We start from the raw sequence: 16,445 nt of genomic DNA, 5'->3' as shown, positions 1-16,445 counted from the left end.
ACCCTGACAAGGACTCTCCTTGTGAAGAAATGACCACATACAGCATGGACTGTCAGTGTTTTTCACATGACTGTTTTAAGCTCACATCCACAGAGTTGTGCAGAACCAGTGCTGAGCTGGGAGGTAGAGGACTTACCAGACGCCCAGGATGACGGCCTGCTCCTCGGCACTGAGGTCAGGCAGCTCATACTGATCTGGCTCTGCTAGGTTGATTTTATCCAGCACCGTGTCATCCCCCAGACTGTAGTCCTGTAAGCACATGGAAACACACACAGAGTCAGATGGATATACACAGTCTGAAGCCATAAACCATGGAACGTGAAAACAACTAAGCACTACAAAGTGAGCCAGACTGCTTTTTGTTAGATTAAGCATATTTCTTGAAAAATTGCTTGCAGCCACAATTTTTAAAGAGAAAAAGAAAGAAGACATACAACTTTAGGAGTTCCTCACTGCTTAGTAGGTCATTTCTTGAAAAATGGTGATGGTAATGGTTGGGATATATTTTATATAACTTTCACTGATAACAAGATACCAACTATGGTTATAATTTACAGTAACAAATATGTCACCCAAGGAAATAGCTTGTTACCTTATGTGGTTATATTCCTATTTAGTCTGCATTTTTATTTATTTTGTCATTGTAAAAAATCTTGCAGTTGTGCTCTTAAAAGGGCAGTTGCTAGCTGATCCATGCTAGTGGGCTAAGCCCTTGGCTGTATAACCCATGAAACATGAGTCCTAGGTATGGCTATGACTAAACACAAAGTGAGAAATCTGGAAGAGCCTTGATTTAATTTAGATATTTTATTTGGGGGTGTTATACAGTAATTTACAGTCAACACTGGACAAAGTTACTTCAATACATTTTTTTTATCCAAATATACGTGTCCAAAACAGCTGACGGATTTCAGTAAGATTTGGTGAAATGTTAGGCCTTTAAAAAGTGTTTTCTGATCTAGCGTCCTAATCCCTGCAACAAAAAAGATTCATGTGGTAGTTGGCTGATGTGTCACCACTAGGGTTTAGGTTTGGTTTAGGAACACAAACTAATTGCTTTAGGTAAGGCAAAGATTGCGTTTTAGGTTAAATTGACTACATGGTTAAGGTTAGGAAAATATTATGGTCCAACAACAATGACTGTTGGTAGAAAACTGTGAATAACAGCTGTCTGTCAGATGTCAAAGTCCAACACATCCATCCCAACCCCCCATCTATTTTCTGCCACTGGCTGGGTCACAGTGGCAGCAGACAAATACCTCTTTCACACCCATGATGAGGGTCAAACTATGGGTTATCTAACCCATGTTCAACTCTTCTTTTGTCAGTTTAATGCTCTTCTGACATGTGTGGAGTAATGCCAAACTAGATGGCAGCACCCAGCAGTGAAAGGTAAATGAACCTGTTGGATATAAGCAAACACTGTAAGCCATATGACAAAAGTAGTCTGCAGGGGAGTGATTGACTGTGCATGGACCCAAAATGGAATGTTTTAAGGGCCACAATGTCACAGACAAGACTTTCTGCACTTTCTTTGCTGGCCATAGAACATGAAGTTGTTTTGATATTGTGCACCATTTCTGCATATTTAAAGTCTAGAAGGAAGGCCACTGAGTAATCTGCTATAAGAAATTACTTCGAAAGAATGCATTATAGCATTAATGTTTTGAGTTTACACAATTTAAGTCAAGAAGGCCAGTGTCTTAGGGTAGCTAATAAGGGTTGATAGTTGTGGTATGAATGTAGGTCAAGAAGGCCAATGTGTTAGGCTCACCTGTACAAACAAGATAAAATATAACATTCTCTGCATTGTGAAATGTGTACAAAGTCAAGAAGGCCAGTTAATTAGGCTCACTTGTTAAAAGAAGAGAAAAGATAATACAAATTAATATATGTGTGTTCATGTCAGATGTTGTGCATGGCTGTAGGCTACATATTAAAAGTCAAGGAGTCTAGTGTTAAACAAAAGGAAAATATGAGTTAATAGATGTGTATTAGCCTAATATGAAATGTTGTGTAGACTATGAGTTATTCACATATAGTCTGGAATGCCAGTGTGTTGTTAGGCTCACCATTTAAAGCAAAGATAGGCCATCAGGCCTAATAATTAAAAAGTGTTTATGTGTTCAGTCTTGAAAGGAGGACAGTTCTGCCCTACAAAGGCAAAACGCCGTAACATCATGTTTGGGCAAAAATTTGTTAATATTATTTTTGGGGTATTTAAGACCTCCTTTATCATGTGAATACATATTGTGAGTCAATTTGATTGTTTTAATGAGAAAATAAAGGGCTATGACAACCGTAATATCCAAAACCATACGAGAAACCACAGCAGAAAGCCGTAACAGCTGTTATGGCTCTTTGCCTTTGTTCTGGCACGCTGAAGTTGAGTTCAGGTGTTCTGACTTTGTTTAGCCAGGCATCCAGAGAGATGTTACTGTGCCGCCGTGATGTTAAAGGGACACTTCACCGATTTAGCATTAAGCTTTGTATCAGTAGAAACCCGGTAGTATTTTTGAATGACCGTGCTTCCCTCCCTCATGTCCCCCTGAGAGGGGAGATCTCTGTATTGTGGGTCTGGAAAAAAGCCTCAGATGATGCAAAATGATGATTTTTGCGTCATCTGAGGCTTTTTTGCCCAGAGGCAAAAGACTACAGCCTGTATTAGGAGCCACTTCCGCATAGCCCAAAGGGGGTTGGACTGTCGGCTTTTTCCGGAGATTGCCGAGGAAAAAGACAAGTGAGTGTCAGCCATCTTGAATCCTCGCTTAGCTTCTCAGCAGGAGCAGAAACTGTTCATCCCGACGGAAATTTTAGAACAACAATTATGTGCATTCAAACTACCGCACACGTGTACCACCGGGATACATTGGAACACATCGGAGAATATGCAGGACACTTTATTACAGACGCAATACTCCACACACTACGCAAGCTTCGCCTGCACGGAGACCAGCGGTGGTGCTCGATTCCTGTGGCTGGTAAAGAGACCTCATCAGCGGGGAGCGTTGAACGAGTGTGCCGTTGGAAAGCTAACGCTAGCCGGCCATCTGTTCACCAATCCTGCTTCCAACTAACTGCTAACTGCTGGTGGAGTTTGTGACTGTAAAATGCCGACAATTCTAGCTACATCCCACGCAAATTTACGGCTGTGTTTATACCACAGCCCACCAAGAGCTAATGCTAGTAGCTATGTGTTAGCCTTCTTTTATTACATGGCTTGGTTGAATTCTGATGTAGAGTGCGGTCGGTTATTTCTTGATAACAAACCGCTGCTAAGGATAACACACCGTTGCCATGGACATAGTTCTGTTCACTCTGGAGCTATCAATCAATCCGCTGAAAGAAGTCCGGATAATGTATCAGCTGTGGCAAAAAAGTATACATTTTAAATGTGTAACACCACTTGAACCACGGTGAAACGTTTTTTCGTGTATATGGTTGAAATGACAATAAAACACACTTGTTGAGTTGATCGTCTCACTGTCTGTCTGTAAAGGGTAGGCGTGACCTGGGAGTAGACGCTAAAGCTGCGAAGTTTGCCGCTTTTAATTGTCACCAAACCACGTAACCTACACACGAAATATCTTTGAAATGAAGTGCCGATGATTCCGATCTGTCAGTGTCAGTGACAGATAGCTAGCCCGGAGCTAGCTAAATTTAATCTGTGTCACGTAGCGCTAATGTTGATGCTGACAAAACCAATTATTAAATACACAGGCATCCTACCTTTCCATGCAATCCGATATAATCCATGGAAGATATAATCCATAGCAATGCACATCATCTGCTGTATCCACAACAATCCATACGTGTTTGAGCCATATTTCCTTCTTGCTGGTGTTCATGTCAAATCTTACACAAATAATACACAAATCCATAATAGCACTAAGATAGTTATCGCTAATGTCCGTACAAAGTAGGCTAACCTAAATGTTATCTCAGAATTAAAAAGTAGTAATCCAAGTCGAGTTTGTTGACTGTGCAGACCTTTAGGGGGGCTCAGCCCCTAATGAGAATATGACACGTATAAAGTGCCTTGCAAAAATGTTGAATATAATATATTTATTGTTAAACAATAAATATACCTTTGTATTCAATTATAATTAAATTATCTTTATTGACAAAATATTTATTGTCTTTAATCATACTGTACTGCAAAGTAACCTCTCTCTCATACTGTTCAACTGTGTTAGTACTGCCACACTATACTGATCATTATAGCACTAAAAAGGAACAACCTAAGGTCTTCTATATAATTTAAAACAAATACCATGATGACTACACCCTGGTTAGGTGTTCTTATAATGGATGTAAGTATGGTGAACAGTAAGCAAATATTGATTATATGTCAGTTACTGCCTTTTGCCTTTGCATGACTCCTTGTTTTTGGCACATGATACAAAGGCAGAATATAGTAACTGCCAAACAGGGGTCAAAGGTCAATTTTGTGCTCAAGATTTTTTGCATACAAACATTTCTTCATTATAGCAACTAGTTGTCAAATTTTGGGAGTCCTACCTATAATACTTTTGTCTGGACAAAACAGAAACTTTAAAGTCATTTTTCTCAGTTTCACACTCTAGCGAGTTAAGGTCTTTTGCCTTTGCAGGGCAGAGTTGTAAGGCTCATTTGTTAAAATAAAATAAGAATATATAGTGCATCAACATAAAATGTTGATATAGTTGATTGTGAAACAATAAACATAATCTTGACTTTGAACTACATGCAACAGTATAGCCAATGGTTGACTTTTACTCCATACACACTAATTGCCTGCTCCATGGCTGGTGATAATTTCACATTTTAGCATTTTAGAAATAATCTCTGGTTTTAAGTCAAGGCTTCCCTAGCTGTCTGCTTTATGTCATTGAGTCTTGTTGCCCAGGGCACAGGAAATTGTTAATCCGGCCCTGGCTGCAATCATGTCCGATGTCAGACAGAATTGCAAAATAAAAAGCAATCCAACAGCAATCCAACAGCAAAGACACGTTTTCTTGCTTCTTATAAAATGAGCAGGGGTGAAAGTTATTATAGTCCACGGATGTATTAAGAGAACATTATAGTCTAGTCATGTTATGATGGGAAGTGGAAGTTAACTATTCTCTTCTTCTCCGTTTTTTGGTGAATTTCTGTAGCAGAAACAGCGCCGCCTATAGGCCTGGAATATGAAGTAGCGTGTTGAGTCATTTACAGATGGATCCGTTTGGACGCAACTATTCTTGAAACAAATCCAGGGTTAAAAAAAGATCATTTTGGTACATGTGGACGGGGCCTTAGACAATCACAGTGCTGTGTTGTGTGTTGCGTGTGTGTGTGTGTGTGTGTGTGTGTGTGTGTGTGTGTGTGTGTGTGTGTGTGTGTGTGTGTGTGTGTGTATATATGTGTGTGTGTGTGTACTCCAAAGACCTCTCAAAAGCACATTTATTCCTCTGCTCTAGGATTGGGCATCGAGAACAGATCCCTACTTGGAGTCGTTTGAAAAATTGAGATTCCAGTAGAGTCGTTTCTTTATTGGAATCGTTTGGAGAATTTGGTTTCAAATCCATTCATCTCTTCCCAATTTAATATACACAAGTTTTGGTTTCCGTAGAGACCAGGTGCTTGTTGTGTTGCAGCCTTGGAGCACAGGAAGCAGCGCTCTAGTGTGGCTTTATTTTACGTTGAAAAAGCGGTAAAACTGCAAACCATCATTGAATCAAAGTAATACTTTCCTCTTATTTATGAAAATAAGCATGTGACCCGTTTCAACTCCACCCCTCAAAGAATCTGAATCGAGAATCGATAAGAACCAGGATTGGAATCTGAATTGTTAAAATCCAAACAATGCCCTACTCTGCTCTCCCTCAACTTCACAGAGCAGGATTAAACATGCAGACCGTGGCCATCCTTCTCTTTGTGCTGGCTGGTGTTTGCTGGTGTGTGTGTGTGTGTGTGTTTGTGTGTGTGTGTGTGTGTGTGTGTGTGTGTGTGTGTGTGTGTGTGTGTGTGTGTGTGTGTGTGTGTGTGTGTGTGTGTGTGTGTGTGTTAAGGCTGAGCAATTTTATCGATTCTGCGATATAAATCGATATTTTTCCCCCAGAAAGTATCGATTTTAAGCCAGTATCGATACATAAGTCCCATTCAACCCCCGCGGTTTACCCCCGTTCACGTTGCAGGAAGAGCGATTTGGTCAGCCAGCGCTAGTGTCGCTGTAGAGCAGCCAACGTCAACTGGCCCGCCACCAAAGCTTTTAGTCTGGCCCGCAGAATAATCATGAATTCACAAAATGTAAAGAGGAAAAAATGTGTTCTGTTATTTATCATTTCAAGCATTTAGAGCAAAAACCCAGCCCCCTGTATTTACATCTCTATTCACATGCCAGGATTCTATACAGCGATGCCCGAGCTCCACACACACTGCTGAGCCGAGATGTGTGTGCGTTAAAACACACACACAGCTGAGCCGAGATGTGTGTGTGTTAAAGGTTAAAACACGCAGCACCTGACTGGGAACGATACAGAGAGAGTTACCAACGGCCGCTGGGGCAGATTAACTCACGCTGGTCTCTTTTCTGTTAATAGGCTACAATTAAACCTTCGTGAGTAGAAAGTCAATACTTATCAATGCACTCACCTGTGTAGACCAGCATAAACATGTAGAAAGCAATATTTCAATCTGCTCAGTCCACCGCGCTGTTTTACGCAAACACAGCTCTACTCTGCAAATAGCAAATTTTTACAAACAAGCTAAAACAAAAGCTGTCGGTTTGAAGTCTAACTGTTTATCTTAGGTTGCCGGGAATCTGGACATTTGGACAAATTCTTGTAAACCTCACTGCTGGCTGAACAAACCAAACTCTCCGCTAGAGCGGACAATCTGGAGCTACTTAATATGCACGTGAATGACGCCATCATTAGGTTCAAGTGATGATGATGATGCTGGTTGTATTATTTTGCAACAACATTGTTTCATTGCAAATGAGGCATACATGACGAGTGCATAGCCTGCTTATCAGTCCATTCATCTTTAAAGCTGGGCTTTTCCACGTCAACTTTTCGCTTCAGCCTCTTTGACAGTGACATGTTTACCTGACAACAGCCTTTCTTTCTGCAAGCATTTTCCACCAATCAGGTTGCTGCATACTACCATAATTTTTCCATAATCACAGACTTTATCCATCACTCCTCAGTGGACTGCCTCCTAGTCTGAGATCTTTTTCTAGTAGGTATAAATTCATTTTATTTTCTTTATTTGAAAGTCCGGCCGCCAGAGTGCTTAGAATAATTCTGAAAAAAATGTAGTTGATGATCCCTGCTGTAGACTCTCTGTCCAGTCAGAGACATATATTGTGTAATTGATGTTTTCAGTTCATATGGAACACTCGCAAGATGTCACCAAAATCACTCTGTCCCCTTTAAATCTTTCAGAAAATTATGTAAGTGTATCGAAATATATCGAATCGTATCGTTGGCTGAATATCGCGATATATATCGTATCGTGAGCTGAATATCGTGTATCGTATCGTATCGTATCGTGAGATTAGTGTATCGCTACAGCCCTAGTGTGTGTGTGTGTGTGCAAATGGGTTGTCACAGTCTAACATGACCCACTCAAAAGTTAACATAGGGCACAATGGCCCAACTATGAGCAACATTTTTCAACTGAATTCATATATTTATTATTTGACCTCCTTTCTAGAGATGCAATATGTTTTTGCCTGTAAATTTGTGTAATGCATATTAAAACTATAGTGTGTAGTGTCTGTCCCCCCATTCTAAGTAATGACCGTGTCGGAGCATCCACATGACGAAAGGCTTCCATGATCACTGAATATTCAAATATTCATTCGATGGGCAGGTATTAGATTTTCAAAATAAGGATTTGAATATTCTTTTCTTTTGCAAAAACGTGCACGCAGGTTTTGAACTGTGGTGTTTTGTCGGGATTAAGCTGCTTCCTGCTGGCTAATTTATGCAGCACTATGTCATCCACTTCAGCCAAGAACGAAGAGATGTTGAGTTCCAGCAAGCAGTCTGATGTGTGGAGAGGTCTCTATGTTTGCAATGTAGCAGCCTGCAGTCCTTTTATAAAAGGTGGAGATAGTACGGCCGTTCATAATGCTAACGTTGCAAATTTGTTTGTTCAGTCAGTCATCTGAACAACAAAAGGTTCAAAGTGGTAAATGAAGTATCAAAAACACCAATTTGGAAAGAAGCCATCAGAAGCTCCTACCTTGGGCAGGCTGGCTGGAGGCGTGGGAGTGGGACTGGCCTCATCATCCGTCTGGTCAGGCTGCGTCTGCTTTCTCTTGACCTCAAGGATGAGCTGAGCCAAGTACTTCTGCTGGAAATGGGTCCGTTTTCCAAGAGCACCTTGATTGACCAGATACGGTTGTTACATTGAATTAAGGTATCACTAAGGCTGGATGAGTATGGGCTTAGGACGATCATTACCAGGTATGACAGCCTCCTCTAATGTATTTTCAATTAGTCACTCAATTATTGTCCAAACCCAGACCATGCTGTACTTTACATACCAGTCATGTTGATATCCAGCCCTGAGAGCTCCTGGGCCTTGTTGATGTGTTCCTTGGCTGGCTGGTAATCATAGTAGGTCAGACTGGTGTAGACACACTCCAGGTGGAAATGGATAGCCAGGTTTCTCTGCTCCGAGAACAGAGTCTGGCATTTCAGCACTGTGAAAGAAGAAGAAGAAGAAGAAGAGTTCTACAATTACAATCAAAACAATACTCAACTACACTTCTTTTTCACACCAGTAACCCGGGTCAGAGCATGGTCATCTGACCCCCCGTGTTCAACCCTTCTTTTGGAAATTCAAACCAAGCCAGTCAGCATGGGTTGATCTCAACCCGTCACAACCCGGGAGCCATGCATACCGTTTCAGAAAGAGAGGTAACAAAGTGTAAATTGCAGGTTACATTTTTCATGAAGTTAAGCAATGTGCTTACTAAACAAAGATTAGAGCCGCCCACCATTGTTTTGTATGGCTTTTTATAACAAAATGCTGAATATAATATGAAAAGTTGGTATTTTTTACAGTGGTTTTAAGCACTCCCCCTCCCTTCCACTAGGCGGGGTGTGACGTCATAAGAGGGACTCCAAGAGTCTAACAGCTAGTAGGCAGTAGACTTAGAGACTTAGACTGCTCTTTATTGATCCCTTTGGGATGACTCCCGCAAGGAAATTAGATTTCCAGCAGCAGATTTTAGCATCAAAGATAGAAAAAATACAGTATAAGAATAACAATAAACTTTTAGCTAAATATTTTCACAAAAATAAACAAACAGTAAAACAACAATGAACTACAGATAAATAGGGATAGATATATATAGATATATAGGACTGTGTATGGTATTGTGTTATTATACAGTTAATAAATAAGTGACATTTAGCATAAATTAGCAGTTAAGAGCAGTTAGAGTGTCCTGGTATGTATGCGAGTAGATTATTAATCATTTATTGCACAGTGTTCTGTTCTCTGTTCTGTCCTCTTTACCCTATTTCCTCCTCCCCCCCGAGTGAGGAGTTGTACAGTATGATGGCATGAGGGACAAAGGAGTTCTTGAGTCTGTTGGTCCTACACTTGGGAAGGAGCAGCCTTCCACTGAACAGGCTCCTCTGGTTGCTGATGACGGTGTGCAGGGGGTGGCTGGCATTGTCAGTAATGTCCAGCAGTTTGTCCAGTGTCCTCCTCTCTGCCACCGTCACCAGTGTGTCCATTTTCATGCCAACCACAGAGCCGGCCCGCCTGATCAGTTTATCCAGTCTGGAGGTGTCCTTCTTGGATATGCTGCCCCCCCAGCACACCACAGTGTAGAAGAGGACGCTGGTAACCACAGACTGGTAAAACATCAACAGCAGTTTGCTGCAGATGTTGAAAGACCGCAGTCTCCTCAGGAAGTACAACCTGCTTTGTGTCTTTCTGTACAGGTGGCTGGTGTGTGTTGTCCAGTCCAGTTTATTATCCAGCCACAGCCCAAGGTATTTGTAGGATTGCACAGCCTCCACCTCAGCTCCCTCTAGCTGGATTGGTCGCAGTCTTGGTCTGGACCTCCCAAAGTCAATGACCAGCTCCTCGTCTTAGAGGTGTTGAGCTGTAGGCAGTTAGTGTGACACCAGAGAGCAAAATCCCCCACCAGACTCCGATACTCCTCCTCTCTGTCACCCCTGATACACCCAACGATGGCTGTGTCATCGGCGTACTTCTGTATGTGACACAGCTCCGAGTTGTAACAGAAGTCCGAGGTGTACAGGGTGAAGAGAAGAGGAGCCAGCAATGTGCCCTGGGGGGCTCCAGTGCTGCTGACTACAGTGTCAGACGTGGTGTCCTTCAGCCTGACATACTGTGGCCTGTCAGTGAGGTAATCATTGATCCAGTTTACCAGATAGGGGTCCACTCCCATCCTGTTCAGTTTGTCCTGAAGTATAGGGGGCTGGATGGTATTGAAGGCACTGGAGAAGTCCAAGAAAAGGATCCTCACTGTGCTGCTTCCCTTATCCAGATGGGAGTGGACTCGGTGTAGCATGTAGAGGATGGCATCCTCCACACCAACATTTGGCTGGTACGCAAACTGCAACCGGTCCTGGGCGTGTTGTACCTGAGGTCTGAGGAGGCTGAGGAAGAGTCGCTCCAACGTCTTCATCAGGTGTGAAGTGAGTGCCACCGGTCGGAAGTCGTTCAGCTCGCTGGGCCTGTTCTTCTTGGGAACCGGAACGATGCAGGATGTCTTCCAGAGGGTGGGCACTCTCCCTAGCTGTAGGCTAAGGTTGAAGATCTGTTGTAGTGGTTCAGGCAGTTCTGCAGCGCAGGTCTTTAGTAGTCTCGGACACACTTTATCCGCCTGCTGCTTTCCTGGGCCAGAGCTTCCTCAGCTGTCCCCTGACCTGGTCTGTGGTGATGTGAGGCAGGGATTGTGTTGAGGTGGGGGAGGAGGAGGGGGGGATTGTGGTGTCGGGGGGAAGTGTGTAGAGGGAAGAAGGAGAGATCGCTGCGGTGAGGGTGGGGTGGGGGGACAAGGACGAGGGCTGGTTAAACCTGCTGAAGAAGTCATTCAGCTCATTCGCCCTCTCCATTGTCCCCTCTGTAGCTCTGGTCTTTGTGTTGTGACCTGTGATGGTCCTCACACCTTCCCAGACCTCCCTCATGTTGTTCTCCCTCAGCTTCTGCTCCACCTTTCTCCTGTAGCTGTCCCTAGCTTCCCTCACACAGTGTTTCACCTCCTGCTGTGCTGCCTTCATGGCCTCTGTGTCCCTGCTCCTGAAGGCAGCCTTCTTCTTGTTGAGGACAGCCTTGACTACCTGCGTTACCCATGGCTTGTTATTAGGGTAACAACGGACAGTCTTGATGGGGGAGACCACGTCTGCGCAGAAGTTCAGGTAGTCCGTCAGACAATGTGTCATCCCCTCTATGTCCTCACCATGCGGGTTGATCAGCACATCCCAGACTGTGGTGTTGTAACAGTCTCTCAGGGCACTTTCCATATCAGGGGACCACCTCCTGATGGTGCGAGTTGTCACCAGCTGTTTTTTGACCAGGGGAGTGTACAGTGGCTGTAGGTGAACCAGGTTGTGATCAGACTTCCCCAGTGGGGGGAGGGGATTCACTCTGTATGCATCCCTCACATTAGCATACAGGAGATCAATTGTCCTGTTGTTTCTCGTAGGACAGTCTACAACCTGGTGAAAAACAGCCAAAGTAGAATCCAAAGTTGCATGATTAAAGTCCCCAGAGATGATCATAGTAGGCTAGCAGTTATATTGGAGACCTAGCTAGCTAGCAAAAATGGTAAACTATTGTGTTTTTGCGGGATGTACGAGTACATCAGAAACAGGGCAGAGGGTCCACCAGGACAAACGGCTGATTCATACCTGGGTGAGGTTTGTGGCTACGAAGTGGGCTGATTTTATTGCTGCCTCTGGGACCCACTCTCTCCTCTGCTGCTGCGCTGTAGCGCTGTGTGTGTGGCCGTGTGTGGGTGTGGCCGTGTGTGGGTGTGTGAGAGACGGCTGGCCAGCGAGGTTGTCAGGTGCTTGTTGAGTTTTAACTCCGAAAAGATAATTAACCACAGGTTCCCGTTAATCTTATGATGGACATGTGTTGTGATATTTAAACAAACAATCCGTCAACGGCCAAATCAAAGCCTCTTATTTACGTGAGCGGTCTGAGAGACCTCCGGTTTACAGCGGTGTGTCCGAGCGAGACTGTCCGAGCGACGAGCCAGCGGCCGGGGCAGGCGCTGCTGGTTGTCGCGTTACTTCATGGAGCTTCTCAACTCCGAAAACTTTGAAGCAAATTGTCAATTCAGCAACGATTTTCACAAGACTGCCTATATTCAAAATCTAAACAGTTAATTTCTCGCCTAAAACGTTGTCAGAAGTGAATTTAGTGATGAATAAGATGGCGAAAATGGATAAAATTGTCCCGTTGTTGGTCTCTCTATGTACCTGCTATGGGTTGCTACTCCCTCTTATGACGTCATCACCCAGTTACTGTAAAAAACATGCTACCTTTGAAGAAACCCCAATAAATGTTATTTTAACACATTTTAAGACAGAAATGTTTAAATATATACATATTGAGCACTTTATTTACATATTAATTTGTTGTGGTGGTTAACCTGCACCTTACACTTTTATGCCTTTCGGAGACATGGCTTCAGAAATCCTCACCCTCTGCAATAATATCTATACCCGGTTATAAAATGTTTCGTAAAGACAGACAGGGTTCTAAGGGAGGGGGTGTCATGATTTATGCCAAGGACACTTTTAACTGTAAAGAAATTCATGTCGTAGATGGGAATGATTTGGAATTTATTGGGTTAAATGTAACTTTGTCACAACAAATGTCCTTTATTCTGGTGGTTATCTATAGACCTCCTTCATCAAATGTAGATTTTTATGAAAAGCTGGACATTTTAATAAAACAACTTAATCCTGCAAAAGAACTTATAATCTTAGGTGACCTGAATGTTAATTGGGAAGTTAACCAAATCAGGAAAAGTTTGAAAAAGGTCATGGATAAAATGGATATGGCTCAGGTGATTAATGGCCCTACAAGAATTACAAACTCTACGAGCACTCAAATTGATTTAGCTTTTACAAACAGGCCAGAAAGGATCCTGAAATCATACAATATGCTCACTGGATTGTCTGACCACAATCTCATAATGGTCACCAGAAAGTTAAATAAAAAGCGTTTTAAACCTTTGCCAGCCACAGAATCCTGTAGGATACCAAAGCAGGAACAACAAAACTTCATAAATTCAATCCATAATGTAAATTGGGATGAATTTCTCTCTGGCATAAGCCTGGACAAGGATTGCTCTCTATTATCTAATAAAATCCAGCAAATTATTACTCATTTTACACGGAAAATTAGATTAAGAGCTAAAAAAAATGGTCTTCCCTGGATAAATGAATCTGTTTTGAAATTGATGAAAGAAAGAGATCATTCCTTAAAGTTGGCTGTAAAATCAGGATATAACAGGCATCAATTTACCTCTTTCAGAAATAGAGTAGTGAGAGAAATAAGGAGATCAAAGGCCGATTTTTTTATTACTGCTTTGAATAGTGCACGTGGAAATTCTAAAATAACCTGGCATTATATAAAAAAACTGACAGGAGAGTCCCACATAAATAAGACAAAACACATGCAAATTGACTTAAATGGAGATATTTTAACAGAACCCAAGGCAATAGCTGATGCTTTTAACAACTATTTCATTGAATCGGTAGCAGAAATCGCGAATAACTTCACAATAAAACAAAAAAAAGATTACTTGGTGTCTGCAACACAGTTGTTCTTCATAACAAACATTACTGAGATCAAAGTCATTGACATCATTAAAACCCTAAAACCATCTAAGGCCAGGGATGTGTTTGGTATGGACACAAACATGCTTAAAGATTCAGGATCTGCTCTGGCTACTCCCATCGCTTCCATTATTAATCTATCAATTTCCAGTGGTCAGTTTCCAAAGGCCTGGAAATCTGCTATTGTTACGCCAGTTTTTAAATCTGGTCTATCCGCCTCCATGAATAACTATCGACCAATAAGCATTCTTCCGGCCATTTCTAAAATTGCGGAAAAATGGGTGGCAGAGCAGACTATACAGTATTTAAACAGTAGCTCCCCTTCTTTTCACGCCATGCAGTTTGGTTTTAGATCCAAACATTCCACTGAAACGGCTACGTGCCTTTTTATCGAGAAAATAAAATCTTCTCTTGACAAGGGGGGAGTAGTAGGGGCGGTATTCTTGGATCTCAGAAAAGCTTTTGATACAGTGAACCATTTAGTTCTACTTAATAAGCTTTCACATTTCAATTTCTCTCGTGGCACAGTTAGCTGGTTCGAATCATACCTGCATGATCGTACACAATCTGTACTAATTAACAACATCAATTCTGAGTCTCTTAGGCTAACCACTGGGGTTCCTCAGGGCTCAATATTAGGGCCCCTCTTATTTAGCCTCTATATCAATGACTTGCCTAATGTTTGCTCTGAAGTAGAATGTTTGATGTATGCGGATGACACCGTTTTATTTGTTCATGGTAGATCTAAAGACATTGTTGCTGATAAACTCACTAAAGCAATGACTCGTGTTACATATTGGTTGAAGGAGAACTGCCTGCAGTTAAATATTTCGAAAACTGTAGGTATGTTCTTCAGTAAAACAAATAGAGTTTCTTCTAATCCTGACATAATAGTTGCTGGAGAAAAATTACAAATTGTAAATCAATACAACTATCTTGGGTTAGTAATAGATTCACATCTCTCCTTTAAAGCCCATATTGAAAAATTATGTAAAATAATCAAGTTTAACCTTGCAAACTTCCACTCAATTCGAAATGAGATGTCAATAGAGGCTGCAAAAAATTTTCTACATTCCATGATTTTTAGCCACTTCAACTACTGCCTAACAAGTTGGTGTCAAGCAAGTCAGACCGCAAAAAAACCTCTCGAAAAGTTATACAAACAAGCCATTAAAGTCCATCCATCCATCCATCTTCGTCCGCTTATCCGGTGTCGGGTCGCGGGGGGAGCAGCTCCAGCAGGGGACCCCAAACTTCCCTTTCCCGAGCAACATTAACCAGCTCCGACTGGGGGATCCCGAGGCGTTCCCAGGCCAGGTTGGAGATATAATCCCTCCACCTAGTCCTGGGTCTTCCCCGAGGCCTCCTCCCAGCTGGACGTGCCTGGAACACCTCCCTAGGCGCCCCAGGGGGCATCCTCACCAGATGCCCGAACCACCTCAACTGGCTCCTTTCGACGCAGGAGCAGCGGCTCTACTCCGAGCTCCTCACGGATGACTGAGCTTCTCACCCTATCTCTAAGGGAGACGCCAGCCACCCTCCTGAGGAAACCCATTTTGGCCGCTTGCACCCTGGATCTTGTTCTTTCGGTCATGACCCAGCCTTCATGACCATAGGTGAGGGTAGGAACAAAAACTGACCGGTAGATCGAGAGCTTTGCCTTCTGGCTCAGCTCTCTTTTCGTCACAACGGTGCGATAGATGGAATGTAATACCGCACCCGCTGCGCCGATTCTCCGACCAATCTCCCGCTCCATTGTCCCCTCACTCGCGAACAAAACCCCAAGGTACTTGAACTCCTTCACTTGGGGTAAGGACTCATTCCCTACCTGGAGAAGGCATTCCATCGGTTTCCTGCTGAGAACCATGGCCTCCGATTTAGAGGTGCTGATCCTCATCCCAACCGCTTCACACTTGCGCTGCGAACCCGATCCAGTGAGTGCTGAAGGTCGCAGGCCGATGATGCCATCAGGACCACATCATCTGCAAAAGCAGCGTGGGATCCCCAGCCCACCGAACTGCAACCCCTCCCCACCCCGACTACGCCTCGATATCCTGTCCGTAAATATTACAAACAGGATTGGTGACAAAGCGCAGCCCTGGCGGAGGCCAACCCTCACCTGAAACGAGTCCGACTTATTGCCGAGAACCCGGACACAGCTCTCACTTTGGTCGTACAGAGATTGGATGGCCCTGATTAGAGACCCTTCTCACCCATCCAGCACCTCCAACAGTACTCTCCCCGGGGACCCGGTCATAGCCTTCTCCAAATCTACAAAACACATGTAGACCGGTTGGGCATACTCCCAGGCCCCTCCAGGATCCTTGCGAGTGAAGAGCTGGTCCGTTGTTCCACCGACCAGGACGGAATCCGCATTGTTCCTCCTCAACCTGAGGTTCGACTATCCGCCGAACCCTCCTTTCCAGCACCTTGGAGTAGACTTTACCAGGGAGGCTGAGAAGTGTGATACCCCTGTAATTGGCACACACCCTCTGGTCCCCCTTTTAAAAAGGGGAACCACCACCCCAGTCTGCCACTCCTTTGGCACTGTTCCAGACTTCCACGCAATGTTGAAGAGACGTGTCAACCAGGACAGCCCCTCCACACCCAGAGCCTTGAGCATTTCTGGAC

General features: G+C 43.3%; 1 protein-coding gene across 2 annotated transcripts in view; it reads right to left on the bottom strand.

Moving 5' to 3' along the window:
- The window catches only part of ttc27 (tetratricopeptide repeat domain 27), a 141,599-nt gene that overhangs the window by 66,615 nt on the left and 58,539 nt on the right, over positions 1 to 16,445 (bottom strand). For both annotated transcript variants that reach the window (XM_039783536.1, XM_039783535.1), the window contains 3 exons: positions 8,519 to 8,677; positions 8,215 to 8,354; positions 137 to 249 (listed from right to left, as the gene is read on the bottom strand). In XM_039783536.1, the coding sequence (XP_039639470.1) occupies positions 137 to 249; positions 8,215 to 8,354; positions 8,519 to 8,677 (412 nt within the window). The remainder of the gene's footprint in view (positions 1 to 136; positions 250 to 8,214; positions 8,355 to 8,518; positions 8,678 to 16,445) is intronic.

This window comes from Perca fluviatilis, chromosome 19, assembly GCF_010015445.1.
Source record: "Perca fluviatilis chromosome 19, GENO_Pfluv_1.0, whole genome shotgun sequence".
NCBI lineage: Eukaryota > Metazoa > Chordata > Actinopteri > Perciformes > Percidae > Perca > Perca fluviatilis.
Note: the sequence above shows the minus strand (reverse complement) of the source record. Positions and strands in the feature narration are given on the sequence as shown.